A 21,838-nucleotide genomic window follows, 5' to 3' on the forward strand; every position below is an offset into this window, starting at 1 on the left:
GTTGGACGAAACCAAAGAACTGTAATGCGGATGTGTGACCGTTGGATGCAGGAGGGTACGATGGACCGACGTGTTCGATCGCATCCTTATCAGTGCACCATTTCACGTGATGACAGAAACATTGTGCGCATGGCAGTGACGGATCGTTCAGTCACATCACGAATCATAGCACAACACATTCAGTCTGTTACGCATCATCCAGTGTCTGCGCGTACCATTCGACGCCGTTTACAGCAGAGTGGTCTGTCCGCAAGACGTCCATTGCTTCGTCTACCCTTGACGCAGAACCACAGACGTTTCCGCCGCCAATAGTGCGATGAAAGAGGGATGTGGACGGCAGAATGGAATGAAATTGTCTTTACTGACGAGTCACGCTTCTGTCTGCAACACCACGATGGTCGGATTCGAGTCTGGAGACACCGTGGAGAGAGGATCCTGAACAGCTGCGTTATGCACCGCCACACTGGTCCTGCACCGGATATTATGGTATTGGGAGGTATTGGATATCACTCTCGCACTCCTCTAGTACGCATTGCGAGTACTTTAAACAGCCAGCGCTACATCTCCGAGGTGTTGGAGCCAGTTGTCCTTCTTTACTTTCAGGGCAAGCCCACAGCCATATTTCAACAGGATAATGCGCGACCACACGTGGCACGCATTGTCGAAGGGTTCTTCGTCAATCGCCAGATTGAAGTGCTTCCCTGGCTGGCTTGCTTACCCGATCTTTCGCCGATAGAAAACACGTGGTCCATGGTTGCTGAACGATTGACCCAGATTATATCATAAGCTGCCACACCAGATCAAATTTGGCAACGTGTGGAAGCTTGGTCTGCTGTACCCCAAGAACTCATACAAAGTCTCTTTGAATCAATGCCGAGGCGTGTGGCAGCGGTGATGTCCAACAATGGCGGCTACTGATTCTGGAAGGAACCACACTTCACAGAAGTCTATAAATTTAATCATTCGATACTGGGTCAACAAGTTATCTACTAAATAAATTTTGATGTGATATCTCTTGTCTTTCTTGGTGTTGTAATTTGGGTGGCCAGCAGTATAATTTATCATTTTCCCTCAGCCAAGAGAAAAAGCGTGTCTTTTGCCGCATCCGTAGGCCTTTAGTATGAGGACCTGTGCCATTCTCCCTGTTAGCTTTAGTCTGGTAGTGGCCCTTCGCATTGAATATTTCAATTAATTACGAAGATAGAGTCCAAAACATTTGGCTGGAAACTAAAGATTAAACTGCAAACCTAAAAATGTATGTAAATCTGAGGCAAATACTTAGATATCTTTCTTAGTGCAGAATCAAGTTGACCCCTTGAAACCTGTTACATTTATCCCATAATACTTAACATGTTTATACCTAAATTAAACTCTTAAATAACAATGTTTCACATAATGTATTTGACTACCTTTCGTTTATACTTGGAATTTAAAGCATAATTTTATGTTACTTAAAAATCTTTAAAGGTAATTTCTTACCAGATAAGCTCCTTTTAAACCTCCATTGTCGGCTATATTTTCTGACAATGTTCTTTCACCGTTTATCTGAAAAGGACAGTATATTTCAGAGTACATTTAATAACGTTTTATGATATTTGCGTCTAACGTAATGCCGATAATTTCTGTTTGCAATTATTCACGAACATATTCGATAACTTGGAAATGATCTGTCAAACCTTTCCATCATTAAACTCACATAGGAAGATTTTAAGATTTATCGGTTATTTTACCATTTGTTGAGTTCGAAAAACGTGTGATTGACGTTAATTAATTACACCGACAGTTGATAAATCGGGGGACTGCTATAAATGTGATCCGATTCTCTATAAAAAGAATTCTCTGTACCTCATTATAAAGTTATTTGCGCATTAATCGACGTTACACATCAATAGTGCGTTTCTTTTAGCGAAGGATGATTTAAGCGATTAAGAAGGAGCTCATTCACTGTTTCCTGATGATACGCAAAATAAAATACTTTATTCGCAAAAATCGGATGGTTTCTATTTTGTTACTTGGCCAGTCTCAGAGCATCATAGAAAATATTACTGGGAGAAGGTTTATGGATCTGAGGAGGGAAAAAACGAGAGATTAAGACTAAACTTTCGCCCAAGAAATCAGTGAGACTCATTATGCTGGCAACAGCAAGGTAGATATTTAATGACAAAACCATAACAACAGTGATGGCAAGTATTAGTCAACGTCTTTCCTAACGTAAAAGGTGAGGTATAACCATCAGAGTTGTTGAGGATAATTTCACTTCCAATAACAGTTAAACACAATATATGTTTTTACTTTTTCCTTAGCACTTCGCAAATATAATACAAAAATTTATACTAAATCGAACGATAGTTTCGACATAGGCAGTTTCACTCTTCCTATGTTTTTATAAACACTAGTAAATATTAATTCAGAAGTCAACCAACAAAAATCAGCGCTATATTTTCAAAATTTCACAGGACTAGTTTCGATGGTTTTATCGTACCACCATCCTCAGCTGCAAAACCGCAAATAAACAAGATAGGAAATAATGATTAGATAAGATAAGAAAGCCTGGACAAGAATAAGCAAGTGGCGCCATCTGTTGATGAAACCAGAACTAAGACATAATTTCTTTAAAGGCCGAAGGCAAAGATGGATTGGAATTAGGATAGTTAACTAGAAAGATTTTTTTCAATGTGAAAAGCCTCTAGAAAATCCAGTTCTCCAATGGAAGATGTTTTTTGAACAATTTTGGCAGCAGAAAAATTGAAAGTCTGATTTTCGGAGCAACAATGTTGAGCAACAGAAGACTTCTGTATTTCCTTTTTGCTAACATATGCCTCATGTTCTTTGACGCGAAATTTTAAGGCTCTCTTAGTTTGGCCAATGTAAATTAAGCCACACTGGCAAGGAATCCTATAAATACCCTAGGAATTCATATCCGGAATGGGGTCCTTGGGTATGGAACTCGGAATTTTATTGATGGGAGAATAAACAACCCGAAAGGTAAATTTCTGCAAAATACGTGCAACTTTATAGCTAATTGATGGAAAGAAGGGAATGGCAACATAGTTCTTATAATCTCCTAAAACAAGAGTGTGCCTTTTAGTGTGTTGAGATGAGAATTTTTTAACTGCTTGATTAATAATTTTGGGTGAAAAGCCACTGTCAATTGCTATTGCTTTTAAATAATTTAGTTCTTCATCAAGGGATAGTTTGGAGGAGCAAACTTGAAGAGCACGGAAAACATAGGAATAAAATGAAGCTAACTTTCGTTTAGTCGGATGACATGATTTAAAATGTGGTGGAAGGCAAACCGATGAAGGTTTACGGTAAACCGCAGTACTGAAGTTGGATGTGTTACGTGTGACCAGAATGTCGAGAAACGGAAGAGAATTGCAAGTCTCAAGTTCAAACGTGAACTGAATAGCAGGATCAATAGAATTCATTGTTGAAAGAACTTTATTTAAATCATCTTTATTACGTTCAAACATGGTAAAAGTATCGTCTACGTAACGGAACCGTGCCGGGAAGTTTAAAGTTTCAAACAATTTTGATTCATAACAATGCATGTAGATATCAGCCAGGATGGGACTGAGGGGGCTTCCCACGGCTAATCCTTCAGTTTGCTTGTAGTATTTATTTTGAAAAACAAAATGTGGTTGTTTCAAACAGAGTTGAGTGAGAGAAATTAGCTCATCAATTACGATGCAAGAGAAATGAAATTCGCGAAGTCTGGTTTCTAGACATCTTGTTACGTAGAAAAAAGAATTTTTTTCTTTTACACTTAACTTTTAACTCTTTAAAACTGACTAAATTGGTGCCGCGACAAAAAAAAAAAAAAAAAAAAAAAACACTAATCTAAAACTAAACTCAGTACTTACATAATCAAAACTTTTAAATCTAAGAGACATCAAAGAAAGATATCCTCCCTGGTGTTTTGGTAGAATCACGATTATTTGACAAAAACAAAATGCGAAAATGGCACACCCACAACTAAATCTTTAACACGCTAGCTCTCACTAAATTAAAACTAATTTAGATCTCCAACCTGAAAACACGTGAATTTCAATACATAATCTAGAGATAGCCTTAAACCCTTAACATTTCAAATACCACACAGATCTCTTCAAAACACCAGAGAAAGATACAATCTTCCAATTAAGAAGTCTACTCAACAAATAAAAATAAATTCAGTAACCGATCATATAGTCACCGACACTTACAACTTATTTTTCTACTACCGCAATATGAATACCCAGGTTCGAATAAAATAACCATGTTTCCGTAAGGATCACATGGGTGACCTACAGTAGACCACAATTAATACGCAAAAGAAACATACAATATTAAAAATAATAAACACATTTATTGAAAATTCCCACACATTATAATTCAAGATAGCTGGCCAGACTACCCCTACAAAAATCTTTTAAAAGTTACTCATAGTTTTTTTTTCATATCAATCTCATATTAAACATTATTCCATTAATACAAAAATCATAGTGAAACACGTCACAGTTCTTAATCATTTTAAACAGGAACTCAAGAAGATTAAACTCATTTATAAAAGCTAATTTAGAATAAATCACATTGAACACAGCACTTAAACATTAAAACAAAGATTCACTTCCTCCAATTAGTTCAATTAACTTCTGACTATTAAACATTAATAAAAAAAATTACCTTTTCAGCTAGGAATTTAGTAACAGCAAATATTAAATTTTCATCTACTTAAACATGACAGCTCTTGCTTTAGTATTAATAGTATTAAACATTTCCAAATTTAAAAAGAATCATAAAAAAAAAAAAAAAAAAAAAAAAAAAACACCAATGGAAATATAAAGTCACTCACGAAATCCACGTACCACATTTGAGAGACTCAGGGAGCTGCCCGGATCCAGTCACGAAACGTCGACAACATAACAGCCAAATCTTCATCGTTGTTTTCAGGAACCGGACTTTTTTCATAGTTCCAGCACTAACCTCATTGAGCATTTTAACTCAATCAACTTCCCGATTTTGAAGTTCCACTGGTCGCAACTGGAGACAACAGACCAAGGCAGACCTCACGAGATGACGACTTTCCATATTTCCATATTTACTAAAGCAAAATAGAAACTCCAGCACGAACGAGCAGTTCAGACTCTTCCACAAATGGGATAAAAACATCAGCGACGAAATCGAAAATAATAGGCCGCAAGACAGGGATTGCCGCCGACAACATGACGAGCATCCGCACTATCTCGGACACTTCGTAACCAGAATCTCGGAGATAAACAGCTTAACTGTAAACCGCGGTCGACCCCCGAAGAACCGCCGCATTTTTCCTCGGCTCCATCCCAGCAGCTCACTGACCGCGGCCGGCCCCTAAGGGGCCGCCGTCAAAGAAGCAAACCCGCTAAGGCTCCAAAAAATCTGCTAAAAGGTCTCTTTCAGTCTAAAATCTAATTCCCCCCTGCATCCGTGCAACGGCTTAAATAAACTCGGTTTACACTCACCAAGAAACGCCTCAAAATCACTAAGAATCACTATTCAAACAACACTAAAAAATCACTATTCAAACAACACTAAAATTAAAAATTTAACCAATCTTAAGGAAACTTGGACTCCCTCAGCCACTTAGAGAAAAGGTAATAAATAGCCTCTAAATTTCTCAGAAATCCGGAACTTTCTACAAGATGACAGACCCTTTCTTTCCCACGCAACAGAAGAATGTTTCCAACCTATAAAGCCTCGTTTCCACTACTGCGTACGAACGCGTTGCGTCAATTGAAGACACGCCTACGGCATCCATACAAGCGTTTCTACTGCTGCCTATCCGTAGAATATTTTCATTTTCCTTCCCTAGGTGTCACTGTATTATTTTGGCAACAAACAGGCAGTTCGCGAGTTACGACGCTGAACATCTGAATTTTTCCCGCTTAAGCGAGTATTGTTTGTTTTGGATTTGATATGGATCCTGACGTAAAACGCAGGGAAGGTTTTGCTTACTAAATTCCATGTTATTAAAAATTTTTAGATAAGTAAGGTTATAATGCTTATTATGAACATCACTAATTCCATAGAAGCTGAAGTAAATTTAATTTTTTTTTTGCGTTTCTAAAGCATTAAATATTGATGAAATAATATATATATTATTAAAACTAAGATGTACTGTTAGTGAAAAAATAAACAAATGAATAAATAAAATAAAAAAGTTAAAGGAATTAAAAAATAGTTGGTACTTTAAACATACAGAGCAACTGTAAAGAAAGGTTCGCAATATTTACACAAAATTTGCTATGCTTGTATATCGTTGACTTCAGGGTCATAGCTGGATAATTTATTAGAAATCTCGTTTGTTTTAAAATCCACTATAGGCAGTTATATTTTATGCATAATCCATAAAATATTATTTTTAATTTAAGCAATTTTAATTCATATCTCTTTTTATAGAAGAAGTTATAAAATTAAGATTCTTCTCTTTATATATACACACATTAGGTAAAGAAAATGGAAATATTTATTTAATTAATTCCTGCGCTTCTGCTGGAGAGGATTGAATTCAAAAGCGATTATTATAGTAATTTTTTGTTAAAAAATGTTTAGGGCATTAATACTGTCTCATGTTAATTGGAATGAAAGTTTAGAGTCGTAAACATCCCAAAGTCTGAGCACATGTATATATATACATTCACATAAAAGTGAAAGGAAAAAATATATATATATCTACAGGGTTTCAAAATAAATTAAATTAAATAATTCTCTTGGGCCATTGCTGCAAGTAATGAAATTTGAATTTAATAAACATTTTCTATTCGTAAAAAGCAAATTTAAAGTTAATTAAATTTAAATGAAATTTAATGCAAACAAATAAATGATTAATTATTGCTGCGAACTAATATACAATATCATTTAAATTCTGAGAGCATATGTAAATCAAATGCAAGTATGAAAATCCATGAATAAATATATAATTCCAAAAATTTATTTATCCTATTATTCACTTATGCATTTTTATAAATTTTTTAGGATTAAATCTATCCTATTATTCATTTATGCATTTTTATAAACTTTTTAGGATTAATAATCTATCCCATTATTCACTTATGCATTTTTATAAATTTTTTAGGATTAATAACTTTTTGGAATTACATATTTATTCATGGATTTTGATACTTGCACTTGATTTACATATGCTCTCAAAATTTAAATGATACTGTAGATTAGTTCGCAGTAATAATTAATCATTTATTTCTTTGCATTAAATTTCATTTAAATTTAAATTAACTTTAAATTTTTTTTACGAAATCGAGAATGTTTGTTAAATTCAAATATATATGTACAGGGTATGCTTTAAATTAGTATTATATAATTTTCAAAACGACCGCCAAAAGTAAACTTTATTACGTCAGCTTTACCACTAAGCTAGCATCACATGGGAATTATGCATATCTTCGCTTATATACATCATCAAGTAAATCAATTCTTAAAACTAAATTTTTTGGTCCTATTTCAGTGTGCTATCGTCTGAAAAATTCACCAGAGTTTGTTCTTCAGCTTCTAGTACATTTTTTACAAAAAACATTATCTTTTAAAGTGGCGTTCCGATTGAAGTTAAACGGGCTGCTAAAAATGTATTTCATGTGCTTAAAAATATATGTTGGCCAAAAAGATATATTTATAAAGAGAAATACAAATTTAACATACTCTTTAATGCAGTGGAATATTTAAAAGGCTATCAAATTTAATTTATAATTAACGTTTTTAGTTTTTACCTGTTTCAAAAGAAAAAAAATAATAAATCTTTTAATCATATCTAATTTGCTATAGCAGTTTGATATAGTCAGACATTCATTTTCATTAAAGGTAAATGAGTATGCAGAACTAGGAAATAATTGACAGGACAAATTTTGCTATTTCATGGACTTGGAATTATAATTTTTGCCGCTGATTTTCTTGAATTGAATTTCTTGAACGCCCGATTTTATCTGCGAACAAGTACTGTAGTTGCAGTTATCTTATTTTTCTTATCTTTTTTTAACTAAATTCAGCTGATTGCTGTCTTTTTCAGCACGCAGATTTCTCGCTCTAATGTTAATTCAGAAATAAGTATTTTTTAGCTAAACATTCTTTCCCTAAGTGAGCTTTCATCGGTACTTCTGCCACCATTAATTTTTGTTGACTACACCTGATTGCTCCTTTTTTTACCACGTGACCCCAACGCATCCGCAGACATACGGATAGAAGTTGAACATTGTTGAACTCTATCCGTACGTAAGACTACTATAAAAGGTCTCTAGTAGCTCTATCCGTACCCCATCCGTCACCGCACATCGACCGGATTGCAGATGTCAATCAAAGTGAATTCGCTCGCTGATTAGAGAAACGCATACACACCGCAACGCATACGCAGCAGTGGAAACGCGCCTTAACTCTGTCAAGAAAATCGCCGCCCCTTAGAACTATTCGCCTCTGAAAGAGCAAAACACGTGTTTTCAACCCAGCGAAAAGGGGAAAATGCAGCTGGGCAGTGACCTCTAACCTCGAAAGAAGCCGACTCGTAAGAAACGGAAATACACCCAGGCCCTTTTAACTGTAACACATATTCTTCCAAACTTAAAGGAGCTTTGCCGTAAAGTTTAACAACATTAAATATTAAATACTAAACATTAATTTTTAAATAAGCACAATAAAAATTCATTAAGCACAGTAAAATAATACGCAACAATTATACACAACAAAAAATACATAAGAATTTTCCATAACAATCTTAATGCACCCTCCACTGGAACATTGGTGTATAATGATTTTACATCAAAAGAAACCATGAGTAAATTTCTAGGAGAAATGTTTTTAACCTTTTTACAAACTCTATTGAATTTTTTATGGTGTAAATGTTATTGTCTAGTTTAGTTGAAAATCTAGAAACTAAATATTTAGCTAATGGATACGAGGCAGTACCTAAATTTGATACAATAGGGCGGAAAGGAATAACACTTTTATGAATTTTGGGAAGAGCATATAATCTGGCACAATTCGCAACAGATGGGATAAGCGAATTTTTTAAGTTGCTTGAAATGATTTGTGAAGATTTCATCGCAGTTTTTATTTTTTACAGGTCCGAAGGTGAATGATCTTTAGGAATCGGATTATATGGTCCTTCGTTTAAGAGTTTAGTGACACCATCGATGTAAGTGTTCTTATCCATGACGACTATCTGGCCACCTTTGTCGGCCTTTGAAATGATAATATCCGGGTTAGAATGAATTTCACTCATTGCAGCTCTTTCTCTCGCAGTTAGATTTGGTTTCTAAGGTTTATCATTGAATTTGAGATTATGAGTGATAAGATGCTTAATCATTTCTCTCTGTGAATCTGAAACTTTACTGAACTTGAAAGCTTTTTCGATAGGAGCTCTAAAATCTTTGGAATCGAGGGTTTACAGGTTTATGAGAAGTTAAAATTATATTTTAGAATTCTCTCTTGTTCTTCTGAAAGACTAACATTAGAAATATTAAATATTGGCTTGATGTTTACAATGGGAAGATTTTTTTGAACTACTTGAACTGGAAGACTGTAAAAGAAGTTTTTCGAATTTAAGTGCAAGGGTGTTTTTATGACGGTTAACTGTATTCTCCGTTTTAGACCAAGACTTTTTTTCAAGGGCAGGGAATTTTGGATATGAATTAGCGAGTTCCAGATGAAGCTTATAGAGTCCATGTTCAATTTTGGACAATTGTAGACGTGTATACCTTATGATGGATTGAGGTAAGGCAAGCTTGCAATTTAACAGAACTCTTGAAACGCGACTGGAAGGCTTTTTGATCAGATTTGATTTGAATAAAATTGGGGATCAATTTTTTACATTTACATTTAAGTAAAAAGTCAAGATGATTCAGGAATTTTTGCCGTTTCAGGCGTAATTTAGTGAAAAGATTAACGGATGAAGGCATGATAAACAATGCAGAAAATCAAACTAAATTCACTAAGCAATAATAAAGCACACACAAAACAGCAGAAAAATCTTTCACTGAAACGAATAGAAAACAAAACGTTTGTAACCAAAATGCATGAAATCAGACAAGCAAATATAACGCTGATTTTTGTTGTTTGACTTCAGAATTAGTATTTGTTCGGCGTGTTATTGTGTCTTAACTAGTAAATATTTTTATGTATACTGAACGAGCTGGCGATACCTAAAGTTTCTGTCTTTTCCATTATTCACCTAAATATAAGCTAGTTACCTTTAAGAAATTCTCCAGGAAGACTTCCCTAATTTAAGTTAGAGGAGAAACACGCCGATACAAAATTTAAAATTAGACATTAGACATCAAAGCAACCTTGGTTTGGATGAGATTTTGAATATAACTCTGTAGAGACATTAGGAATTTTTTGGAAGCCAGACAGATGAAAAATGAGCAATCGCCTTCGCCGAGAATCGAACCACGCACCTCTGAAATACCGGCTGAGTATGCTGACCACTACACCACGAAGGCACGCTAGGAAGGCGAAAGAAATACCTTATATACTCCCCCTTTTAAAGGCCGACTGGGGTTTTTAGGGGACCCAATCGCCAAATCCTGGGTGAGAAGAATCATCAGCCAACACCCTTTTATTTCGGGCGCCACTGTAGAGACATTAGGTTTTTTTTTTGGAAGCCAGAGAGATGAAAAATTAGCAATCGCCTTCTCCGGGATCAAACCACGGACGTCTGAAATACCGGCTAAGTGTGCTGACTACTACACCACGAAGGTATGCTAGGAAGGCGGGAGAAATACCTTATATCTCTATTGGTTTTGATGGCGATCAGACACAGATCATATATAATGATACAACTGAGGATAACAATTTTAAATGTGCATTTTAAATTATTGTGTGATTTAATGTTTCAAAGTTTCGAATGAAATTTGGCAACAGTTAGAAGCTAGAAAAATGCTTAATAATTTAAAAGTTTAAATGGTCGATAGTGATTTTTGCAAAAATTGTAAAGAATTATAAATGTTGTAAGATGTATTTAATTTTGTAGCAGCTATTTTTAATTTTGAAACCCTTTCCCTTCAATTCTTGTTTCTCACTTACATCTCCCTACCAGAACGAGTTTTTAGAATCGCATGGAATGCAAATGAGTTAGAAGTAGTATTTGAAGGAAGTTCAACTTACTTCGGAAGACAGTGCTTAGGAGTCCTTAGTGGAAGACCAAGAAAGCGCCATCTGTTGTTATTTCTTTGAGCAAATAAAAGGGTATTTCAAGCCTTCTCTAGACTCTGTGGTAAATACTAGAACTCACCGATAAGTCATTACATAGTTCACTAGGTTCCTCAACATGTTATCTAGTCTAACTAACGAAGAACATTACAATATATTCTGACTTTTTATGAAATATTTCCTTCTCATCCCAACCACAGCTAATAAAGAAAGCCAGGCCATACGTTACTTATAACTAGTAACGTATCGCATACACACACACACATACACACAGAGTAAACAAATATCTAGAAATTACAGAAAGTAATGCAAATATCTTAAATGTATCTTACCCGCATTCCGTTTTCAGCAATATATTTACGGTATTGCTCCTCTAAGCACTGCGCTTTTGTTTCGTAAATTTCATCTGGCCAGTCAGGATTTTCAGGAAGTTGCTGAGCTGCAAGTTGCTTAGCTGCAATTATCAGTGTCATTATTAGTAAAGGTATGAATTAGAACGTCGATGACTTTTATATAACTTTTAATCTTAAGCATAGTATTAATAACATATTCATAATTTTAATTTTGTAAATATAATTTTGCCTTTCAAATATTATTCAAGAAACGAAATTTATTTATTAACTTATAAAGGAAACATAAAAATTAATTTGTATAAAATGTATAAGACTTAGGCACTTCGTTATGTATATATCCGTAAGTGATTAGGTCAAAACTACTTACCGATACCATTTGCTAGTTGCAAATTGAGATATGATTTTTCGCAATTCATTTGTGACTTTTTTCAAATATCACGCGCATATATATCAGTAATTATATATATTAATAAATAAACAGTAATTACAGAAATTATATATATTAATACATACACAATAAAGTTTTTTAAATAAAGAAGTAGCTATATTAATTAAAAACAGTCAAAGACTTTGAAAATTTATAATTTAGAGGTTATCACTATAATGATAGTTTAATCAAGTATTTACCTTTTCAATCGAGTATTTTACCGACGGCTATTTACTGATAATCGGTACAGCAACTTTGCAGTAATATAAAACACATGAAATATACTGGGAAATGTCAAGAAATCCATACAGTATTTTACTTGGGTGAGTATTAATACCACAATTTCTAGCATTTATTGTTTTTGTTAGAACAATTCCGATTCTGAGTGTTTTATTGCTTTTGCCATCATCATAATTATCATTGATTTTCTCACTCTGTGTTGCACCTGATTACCGATCCTGGGGGAGGGCTATGAGAGAAGGTTGCATTGCACTGATGTGCAGAAAAGTTCAAATTATTAATAATGAGTAATAACAAAATGAAAATATACAGGAATATCACATAGTTTTCTCAGTGCGCTTTGATAGTGTCTTGGTAATAACTCAGCTGCGGATAAAGACAGTTTGCATTCAGAAATACCATGAGGTCGAGACTTGTCGAGGTTAATGACGGTGATAGCTGTAAAGAAGGGCAATGCATTGGATAGCGGAGAAGGCATGGATATTTCCAAGCGTATAGCGTCTGTGCGGCAGGGGAGGACTCAAAATGAACTGTGAGTCGAAGAGGAGTGGAAGACCCTTGTACCACCTCTACGCGGTGCTCTCCCTCGGATGCACGGTCTCCTAGGTGGATGCACAGATGCTGGATGTGCTTCAAAATTTTTCTGTATTTTAATTATTTTAAATTGAGTTTAAAGGAAAGGAAGGAAGTCTTACAAGGGCATTTATTTTAGTATTCAAATTACTTTAAATTTTAGCTTGCAATGATCATACTTTCGAGAATTTTAAAGTATGGTCCCTATCATAGTAACTAAAAGTATATTAGTCAATTTTTATTTCATTTCAAACCTGAATGATTATACCGTTTTACTTTATTAAGATAGCGCAACATCACAGGTAACTCTATAGAGCATTTTCTCTAATCTTTTCTCATGCATTCGTGGTGTAGCTTGAAGCATACCTGACCCGTATTCGAGAAGTCCAGTGTTCGAGTCTGGGGAAGGCATTGCACATTTTTCAAGTCTCCAGTATCAAAGAAACTTAATTAATCTACAGCTTTAAAGTTAAAACTTAATTATGAGCTACGAACTTGATGTTGCCAATAAATGTTTCCTTAAAAACCTCTAGTGTTTCTGTTACATAATGACTATATTCCATTTTTTTGCTTTATTTTTTAAAAGTATAACCCTGTAAAATATGAAGACTAATGCTGCCTGCAAAAGCAATACGACGTACTTTAGAATACCGCACTTAGAATGGAAATTTGTGATTGCATTATCTGGGGAATAATCGACTGATATTCTCTTGAAAAGTGTGCGGAAAATTAAAATGATTCTTGCTCAATTTTCTGCAATTGCACTGATATGGACCAAACAATGGACGGAGATTGGTAATCATCTTATGTTTTATCTAAATTAAGTAACTGAGTTGCTTTCAACGATACATTTTATTCTTGATTTTTCAAATTTTAGTACTCTCAATAATGTAAACCAAACTTCTATAAATTGCTCATTATATAGTATTGCTGCGTGCGTACGGGTTCGTTTTGAATTGAATGCACAAGTCCGATGAAAAATGAACAAAATTTATTATTATTATCACAACAAAAATGCTTGAATTTCCTCAGATATTAGCGCAGTATTACAAATATCTCCGAGTAGTTATCTTTTAACTACTCAAACGTTCAAGAGAATTTAATTCTAAACAGCTAGAGAAAGCTAATCCGCGAATTAGCTTTGCGAATTCAACTTGTTGACGAATTTGTCAACAAGAGCAGTTTTTTAAACAAACTCTTAAAACAGCAACAAACTAACTGAATAACGAAGTGAAAGGTTTTCCTGCCGTTTATGTAAGCTTTTTAAATGCGGGAGAATTTTCTCGAAATCAAAAAGAGCTATTTATTTATTATATTTTAAATGTTAAATGCACTTGCTCTTGTATTTTTAATTTTTTCGGCTTAGCTTTCTCATAATATTCGTCATGCACTGCATTGCAAGGGGAATAAAACAATTTTATTTATAATTATACTAATATTAACTAATTAAATACCAAATCCGTAATAATATCTTACATTTTAATGCAAATAACCACTTTACCTGCAAATTGCAGTCCATGTGTGAATTCACGAGCAAGAGTAAAACCAATAGTTCCAAAATTCAGATACCTGAAATAAATATGTGCAATTTTAAAACTGTGGGAGAGCTATGTTAAATCAGAGTAATAATAAAAGACAAAATTAACCTTAATTCAAATTTAAAGAAATATATTGTGTATACTAGTAACTCACTGAGGTAGATCCTTGCTGAAAAAGGGGTACTGTATATGTCCTACCGGAAGTTCTGTAATGAGAATGCTACTGGTGAAGAATAACTGCCATGTTAAATATAAAAATTATTTAACTCAAAGTCATGCAAAAATCGATAAACTATGAAAATTTACTTTATAGCAAGCGAGGCTGATATTAAAGTAAATACGTTATTTTCCCAAATAATAAAGCAAATGAAGATTTATGAATGTTTCAGTTTCTTGAGTAATGGCACATTCCAAAATGAAACATTTATTGACAGGAATACCTTTCTTATACTTCAGGATCAACAACTGTGATAAAAAAAAATATTTAAAAAATTTTAACAGACTGAAGTTGTATATTATACTTTTCGTATGATTTATTTAGTGAATAAACATTTAAAAATGAAACTGATACTAATCTAAAAAAATACATTTAAAGAGTATCGAAAACCATAAATTTAGGTGCACAATAATCAAACTTTCGTACGGAAGCTTGTGACACGCAAATAAAAAAAAGCTTTTATAAAATATGATGTTTACAGATAATAGTAATAAATTTTTAAATAACTAAACTAACTTCAATTTGACAAAAAAGGAAAAAGTATAAAGACAAATTTATATTTTTTTTCTGTTGAAAATTCTAGCTAGCGTTTTTCTTCCTTTGCAAGATTAAATTCCGCTGAGATGACTGGTTATCTGATTCTCAAATCAAATATTTCTCTGATCGATATTAAAAATTCAGTCTCTCAAAATGTATCTTCGTTAATTAATAAAATTATAATAAAGAAATGTAAAAGGAAACATTTATTCACCAATGATGTTCTCCAGCCGGTTATAAGCGCTATTCACTGTAATTGGGCTTAGGTATTTCTCCCACCTGCAAACGATACAGAAAGAAATGAAATAAAATTTTAGTGCTTTCAGTGACAGCATTTTCATTTCATAAAAACGTTTTCCGAATTTACTAATTGAAACTGTATCTCTTTGGGTAAATGACTCACAAAGGAATAATTTCCAAAGCATATCCGCTATGATACACGTTTTATATTAAAAGATTAGAGAAAGCCGAATTATATGTGTAAAGATCATGACTTGTAAAGACTGTTAATTGTAAAGATCATGACTCATAAAGATCGTGACTTGTAAAGATCATGAGTTGTAAAGATCGTGACTTGTAAAGATAATGACTTGTAAAGATCGTGACTTGTAAAGATCATGACTTGTAAAGATCGTGACTTAAAGAGAACGTGAAATATAAATAATAGGACAAGAACTTGCATTTTACGGTGTGGCAACAAAAAGACAATTCGGAAGATCTTTTTTTTAATAGTTGTAAGAGCTTTAACTGTAGTAGTTAAGAGTTTAAAATTTTAATAGTTAAGAGCTGCAGCATTTATTTTTTTGGTTCTGTTCTAAAATTCAAATAAAAATATTTTGTTCATTCTGAAAATTTAGCTTTTTTTTTCCTACAAGGTTCAATATCCATTATATTGAAATAAGGAAAGGATTTTTACTGGCGCAGACGACAGGATCGGGGTTTCCCCGCATATAATTACGAACCAAAATAAGTCAGGTGAGAGTTCATCAGGTGAGAGTTCAATTTACCTTGTAAACGTAAAATAATTAATTAAGATTATGAAAAGTTAATTATTGTTCATTTACCTTGTAAACGTAAAATAATTAATTAAGATTATGAAAAGTTAATTATTGTTTCCGTCATGGAATCTTAGTTTATTTACTTGTCAAAGTAATGAATACGCCAGTGTTCAAATGTAATTTCGTTTGACTCGCCAGAGTAGGTGAACAACACATTAAGTATTGATTCCACTAATTGATTTTCGTGCCGAATAAAATTAAATTCATTGTGAATTATATTTAAATAGAAAAAGAAAAAAAATTGCTTTTTATAAAACTAAGTGTCTATTGACTGAATAAAATCAGAAATCAGTACTTGGCGTCAGGCAGCTGCTACAGTGTTACACATAGAAACGATTTTTTTTTTTTGTTTCCCCAACGAAAGAGAAAACCGCAGTCAGGGAGTTCGTACTTTAACTAATGTTAAGGATAAATTGAAGGACGCATTAACAAGAAAATTAGTTTTTTTATTAAATTTGCAAACAATAAGGTTTATTTAAAATCGAAACATGGCTTTTATGGGACGTGGGAAAAAAGAGGATTTCCTAGTTTTAGCTGCTGAATTAGAAATTCAAGTAGATCCAAGTATGAAAATCGTGGCGATAAAAAATTAAATAATTCAAAATGATACATATAATGAAGCATTTGCTAAAGAAGTGTTTTTAACGATTATTGAAGAGAGGAAAAGAAAAGAAGAGATTGAGGAACAGCGAAGGAAAGAAGAGATTGAAGAACAGCGAAAGTGAGAAGAGATTGAGGAACAACGAAGGAAAGAAAAATTAAAAGCACAGCAGAAAAGAGTACGAATGGAGTTTGAATTGAGGAAACTCGAAATTGAATCTCGTGTTCGACTAACACAAACTCCACCAACAAATGAAAATGGACATCATAATTTTGATTTAATTAAGCATATTCCCAAATTCAATTTAAGACACGGTGATATTGTGATTTATTTATCCTTATTTGGAAGACAAGCTAAAAGAACAAAGATTGATCCTAAAGATTGGGTTTCATGTTTATTGACTTTAATGCCATCTGAAATCATTCAATTAATTGGTAGGGAATCTGAAGAAAATTTTGAAGATTATGAGTACATTAAGGCCATTTTATTGAAGAGATTTAAATTAAATCCTGAAAGCTTTAGAAAAAAAATTGTGATGCACCAAAAGAGCACTGAAAAATCATGGAGAGATTTTCGCTACGAAATTACAAGTTATTTTGAAGAATGGATCAATGGTCTTGAAATCACAAATTTTGCCGCGTTAAAAGACTTGATTATTACTGACCAAATTAAGAAAAAGAGTACCCTATGAAGTAAGAGACCATCTTCTTGACGACTGGGCGAAGTTCGTTTCTCCAACCAAATTAGCTGATAAACTTGACGAATATGACAGTGTTCGTAATATCTCAAAACAGACTGGTAGTAATCCATCAACAGACAGAACTAATGAAAAATGGCAACCTCGTTCTCCACTTCCAGAAAGATCTTTCAGAAATAAATCGCTGTCCGCTGAGAACACGCAGACAGTGAACCCATCCCGTAAGAGTGACGAACCACAAAAGCCTAGTTTCAAACTAACTTGCTATAATTGTGGAAAAGAAGGTCATACCTCTAAGTTATGTACCAAAAATCGGATACCAAGAAGTGCTCCTGCAACAGCACAAAAGAACTTAATACAAACACAAGCACCCCTTGCAGAAAAAGAAAAACAGAAGTGCTAACTGCCAAGATCTCTATTCCTGTCTCAAAATCAGTGGACGTGTCTAGAAACATAGATGAATTAAAACTTGTCAAAGTTAAATGTGGAGATATTATTCTAAATGGAATCGTAGACACGGGAGCACAAATTTCAGTAGTCCGTGAGAAATTGGTTGACAACATACCTTGCGAGGGAGAAAGTAAAATAGAGATATCTTCTGCTTTTGGTGAAAACGAAATTACTCCACTAAAGATTTTCCAGATGAAAATTGACGATGATTTTCACGGTAGAGTGTCCATTACGTGTGCTGTTTCAAAAAAGCTAGTTACCGACTTGCTATTGAGTTCTTCAGCTTATGAAACGCTCTGTGGAAATATCGAACTGTGGAGCAGTGATCGTCGTTGCGATGCATCCCCCTTAGAGTACAAAGAGACAGATGATGAACCCTCACCAGTTGAAGACAATACTACAAATTTGTCTGTTGTTAATCAGATTTCCCAACATAGTCTCTGAAAACAACGAACAGAGTGAGACTAGAATTCAAGACACATCAAGAACAAGACGAAACTCTGAAAAAATGCTTTGAATGGACAAATAAAAATCAAAATTCATATTCTTTCGATCATGGCATATTACTTCATTCCGAATATATCTGTGGTGAAAACATTAAGCAAGTTGTGTTACCTTTAGAAAAAAGAAGGGAAGTCCTAAGAATGGCACATGAAATCCCTCTTGCCGGCCACCTTGGTGAGAAAGAGACAATTCAACGAATCAAGTACTCATTCTTTTGGCCTACTGTTAACCAAGATGTTAAAAAATTCTGTAAAAGTAGTAAAGAATGCCAATTGAGGAGAACAGTTACGTACAAAGATCGAATCCCAATTCAACCTATTGTTAGACCGGAAACACCCTTTGAAGTATGGAGCGTGGATTGTATTGTTGTGTAGCGAATTTAATTTAATTAAGTGATTCATAAAAATCAAAATTTTAATTTGTAATTATTCAAAATTTGAGCTACACAACAAGTTTGGTTATATTCTTTTATTTGGCTTATTAATTCTAGTGTAATCTATTTCGGCTATTCGAGTTTACGCGAACTGCGTCTTCAATCTTGTACGATCAGACAATGGATTTAGGTGAATTTTCTTGTAATAAACTCAGTTTTTCATGTTAAAAATTAATTTGATTTCTTAGTATTTAATATCATTAGTTGCAGAAAAATTAGTTCTTTAATTTGACATAACTTTCGTTTTCCTAACTTTAATTGCATTTTAGTTATGAGCTTTAATTAATAGTTTTTTTTCCGTTTTCATTGTGATTTCTCTTGTGGGGGAAGAAATGCCCTTTTTCCGGTAAAGTAGTCGTTTTTTCGAGTTTCAGCGTTCCCTCGTTGGGAATGCTTACAGGGTTGTTGAAATTCCAAGTTTCCCTCTCCACTTGGGTGGTTATTTTGGCGACGGCTTGGCGACTTAAAATTTCCGTTGGGGTTTCAAAGTGGTGGCTTTGGCGAGTTTGCAAACATGAAGGAATGATGTAGTTGCTACTGGTTTAACTATTGGCGAGGAGTGAGTTGTGCCAAGTTGGAGTTCCGACGCTCTCCCTTTTAACGGGTTGTTTTGTGGGACGAGGTCACTTTTTGACACTTCTTTTGCCCTTTGAATTGCTTTCTGATGCTGCCCGAGGCGACAGCTGACTCCGACGAAGAAAATGGAGCTTCGCCCCTATAGACCTACGGGCCTCTTGGCTAAGCGCTTTGAGCGCGGGCCGTAGGTATGGGCATCTATGTCTTCGCAAAAATTCGAATTTCTTTCATCAGTTTTTTTGTTGTGTGTGTTTGTGTATCTCAAGAAAAATATACAGAAGTAAATTTCTAGAAAAATGATGCGTGCTCCCAGCTCAACCATCTGATTGTCGCTATACTCTGAAATGGAGCGTTAATTTACAACCGTTGCTTTTGGAACCTGTTAGAATTTGATTCGTCATTTCCCACTGAAGATGTCCGGGAATTGGTTTGAAAATTAGTTCCTGTTAGGGAATTGGTTTGGAAATTAGTTCCTGTTAATCTCCTCGTATCTCCAAATCCGGGATTGTATTCAATTATTTGGCCTGTTTAGATCCTCATTTGTTCATCATAATCTTCTCGTATCTTCACATCCGGAACTCTATTTCACTTATCTTACCGTATTGGAACCTCATTTGTTCATCCTAAAATCTACTAGAACTTCTAGGCTACCGTAATGACTCCATACATTCGACGAACATTTTTTTTTCCATTCAACAGGCTGCCAGCATTCATCATGAGCTTCAATGGATATTTTTTTTTGTTTGACTTTCCTGCTGCTCAGCGAACAGATAAGTTCTTTTCTTTCTTTTTTTTGGTTAATTCTTGGTTAGTTAAATATTATAGATTTCTGCAGTTAAAATGATTGAATTAACTTAATTTGTTGAACCTTAAATTTTTTGTAGTTGATAAATTTATCCTAACTCTATAGAAATCATTTATCTTTCGTGTATCAATTAAGTAAAAGCATTAAATTGAATAAAGATTTATAACCTTATTAAAATTATTGTAACTTAACTTAATGGTTAAGAAAATTAAGTTCTTCAGGAAATTATTTAATTGAATTTTTTTTGAATTACTCATTGGTGAGGATGATTTATAATAGTGCTTGTATTAGAGCATTCTTGCTTCTCTCAGGACGAACTTGTTTGTAGAAGTGTAAATGTGTCAGTACTTATCTTTATCCGGTTAAACCATATTTAATTTATGAAAAGAAAAAAAATTAAATAATAAAAATTATTATGTGCAATAATAGTATTTAAATGATGGTATTGAGTGCAATATTAAGCAATATTTTTTTTTGTATTGATCAATTCTGTGTGAAGTGGAAAGTGTAACTTGTTAAATTTTTTTTTTATTATTTTCTCCCCGGGAGGGTACTGTTCTTAAATTTATAGTTTATTTTTGCTATGTTTTACCAGATTTGCAATATTAAATTTAATAGTAATTACAAGGACGTTAAAAAATAATTACTCAGAAATGTTGGATGTGTGAAACAATAGTACAAATTTTGTTGAATATATTTTGATTTTTTTTTCAACTAATGGATATATATATAATTTGCATTAATAGTTAAATAAATAAGTTTTTCTAGATCAATCAATGGTTAAATTTATTTTGTGTGCTCATGATTTTTACCAGTCTTTTACTCAAATTGATTTAAGGGTTAATCCGGAATAAACACAACGCAATGTTAATTTTTATTGGTACTAGTATCTTATTGTTGGATTGAGCTTTTATTTAATTTGTTGTGGTCAACGAGTAGGGTACCGTTTTGGTAATAGCAAAAACTACATAACAAAATTAGTGCCGTTCCCTTTCGAACCAACTTAGCACTTAATAATTCTTTTGTGCTGTGATTGTTTGCACCACATTTTGGCTTGCACTTATAATTGAACAAAATTTTGACTTGAGACTGGTGATTGTCATGTGTACTATTGCATTTTTATGTGAAAGTTTTTTTTCCACATGGCTAGGCTTTTTACTGAAACCCTACTCGTTAGTTGGTTACAGTGACAGGTCTATACAGTGGTCGTATTTCTGTGCTTATTTTATACTTATTATTTGAGGGAGCATGACAGATATGTACTAGTGATATACACTTATGGACTTTTGAAACTATTGTATCCAAACACAAACATTTTCACGCAGTACCTTAATTTGTTTAATTAAGTATTTTGTTTATGTGCAAAAATTTTGTAGTGCATTTTTACATAGTGATTTTGAGAATTACTGTTTCACATTTTTGCAACTGTATGTTTGCAACATAAGTTTAAAAGGCACGCTTGTTAATCACACATTGGGATACATCCCTACTTTTATGTGCTGGCAAGTGCTGATTTCAGTTTAAAATGCCAAAGAAAGTGTCAAAACGAGCAGCCAGAGCGGCTAGTAATAGTGTGATAGACTGGGAGGAGAGTCAAGAAGTCATGGCTCTATCAGTTTTTGGTTCTGATCCTCTGGATTCTGTTCCTCTGTTCTCAGGT

At 33.7% G+C, this 21,838-nt stretch overlaps 1 protein-coding gene across 1 annotated transcript in view; it reads right to left on the minus strand.

The window, feature by feature from the left end:
- The window catches only part of LOC118190998 (neprilysin-2-like), a 136,364-nt gene that overhangs the window by 23,396 nt on the left and 91,130 nt on the right, over positions 1-21,838 (minus strand). Inside the window, exons 14-18 of the mRNA XM_035361793.2 lie at positions 15,269-15,333; positions 14,455-14,506; positions 14,264-14,331; positions 11,502-11,623; positions 1,480-1,545 (exon numbers count right to left, since the gene is read on the minus strand). Of these exons, the coding sequence (XP_035217684.2) occupies positions 1,480-1,545; positions 11,502-11,623; positions 14,264-14,331; positions 14,455-14,506; positions 15,269-15,333 (373 nt within the window). The remainder of the gene's footprint in view (positions 1-1,479; positions 1,546-11,501; positions 11,624-14,263; positions 14,332-14,454; positions 14,507-15,268; positions 15,334-21,838) is intronic.

Source organism: Stegodyphus dumicola, chromosome 2 (genome assembly GCF_044657685.1).
Source record: "Stegodyphus dumicola isolate Sdum_Otavi_A_Nest chromosome 2, ASM4465768v1".
Classification (NCBI taxonomy): domain Eukaryota; kingdom Metazoa; phylum Arthropoda; class Arachnida; order Araneae; family Eresidae; genus Stegodyphus; species Stegodyphus dumicola.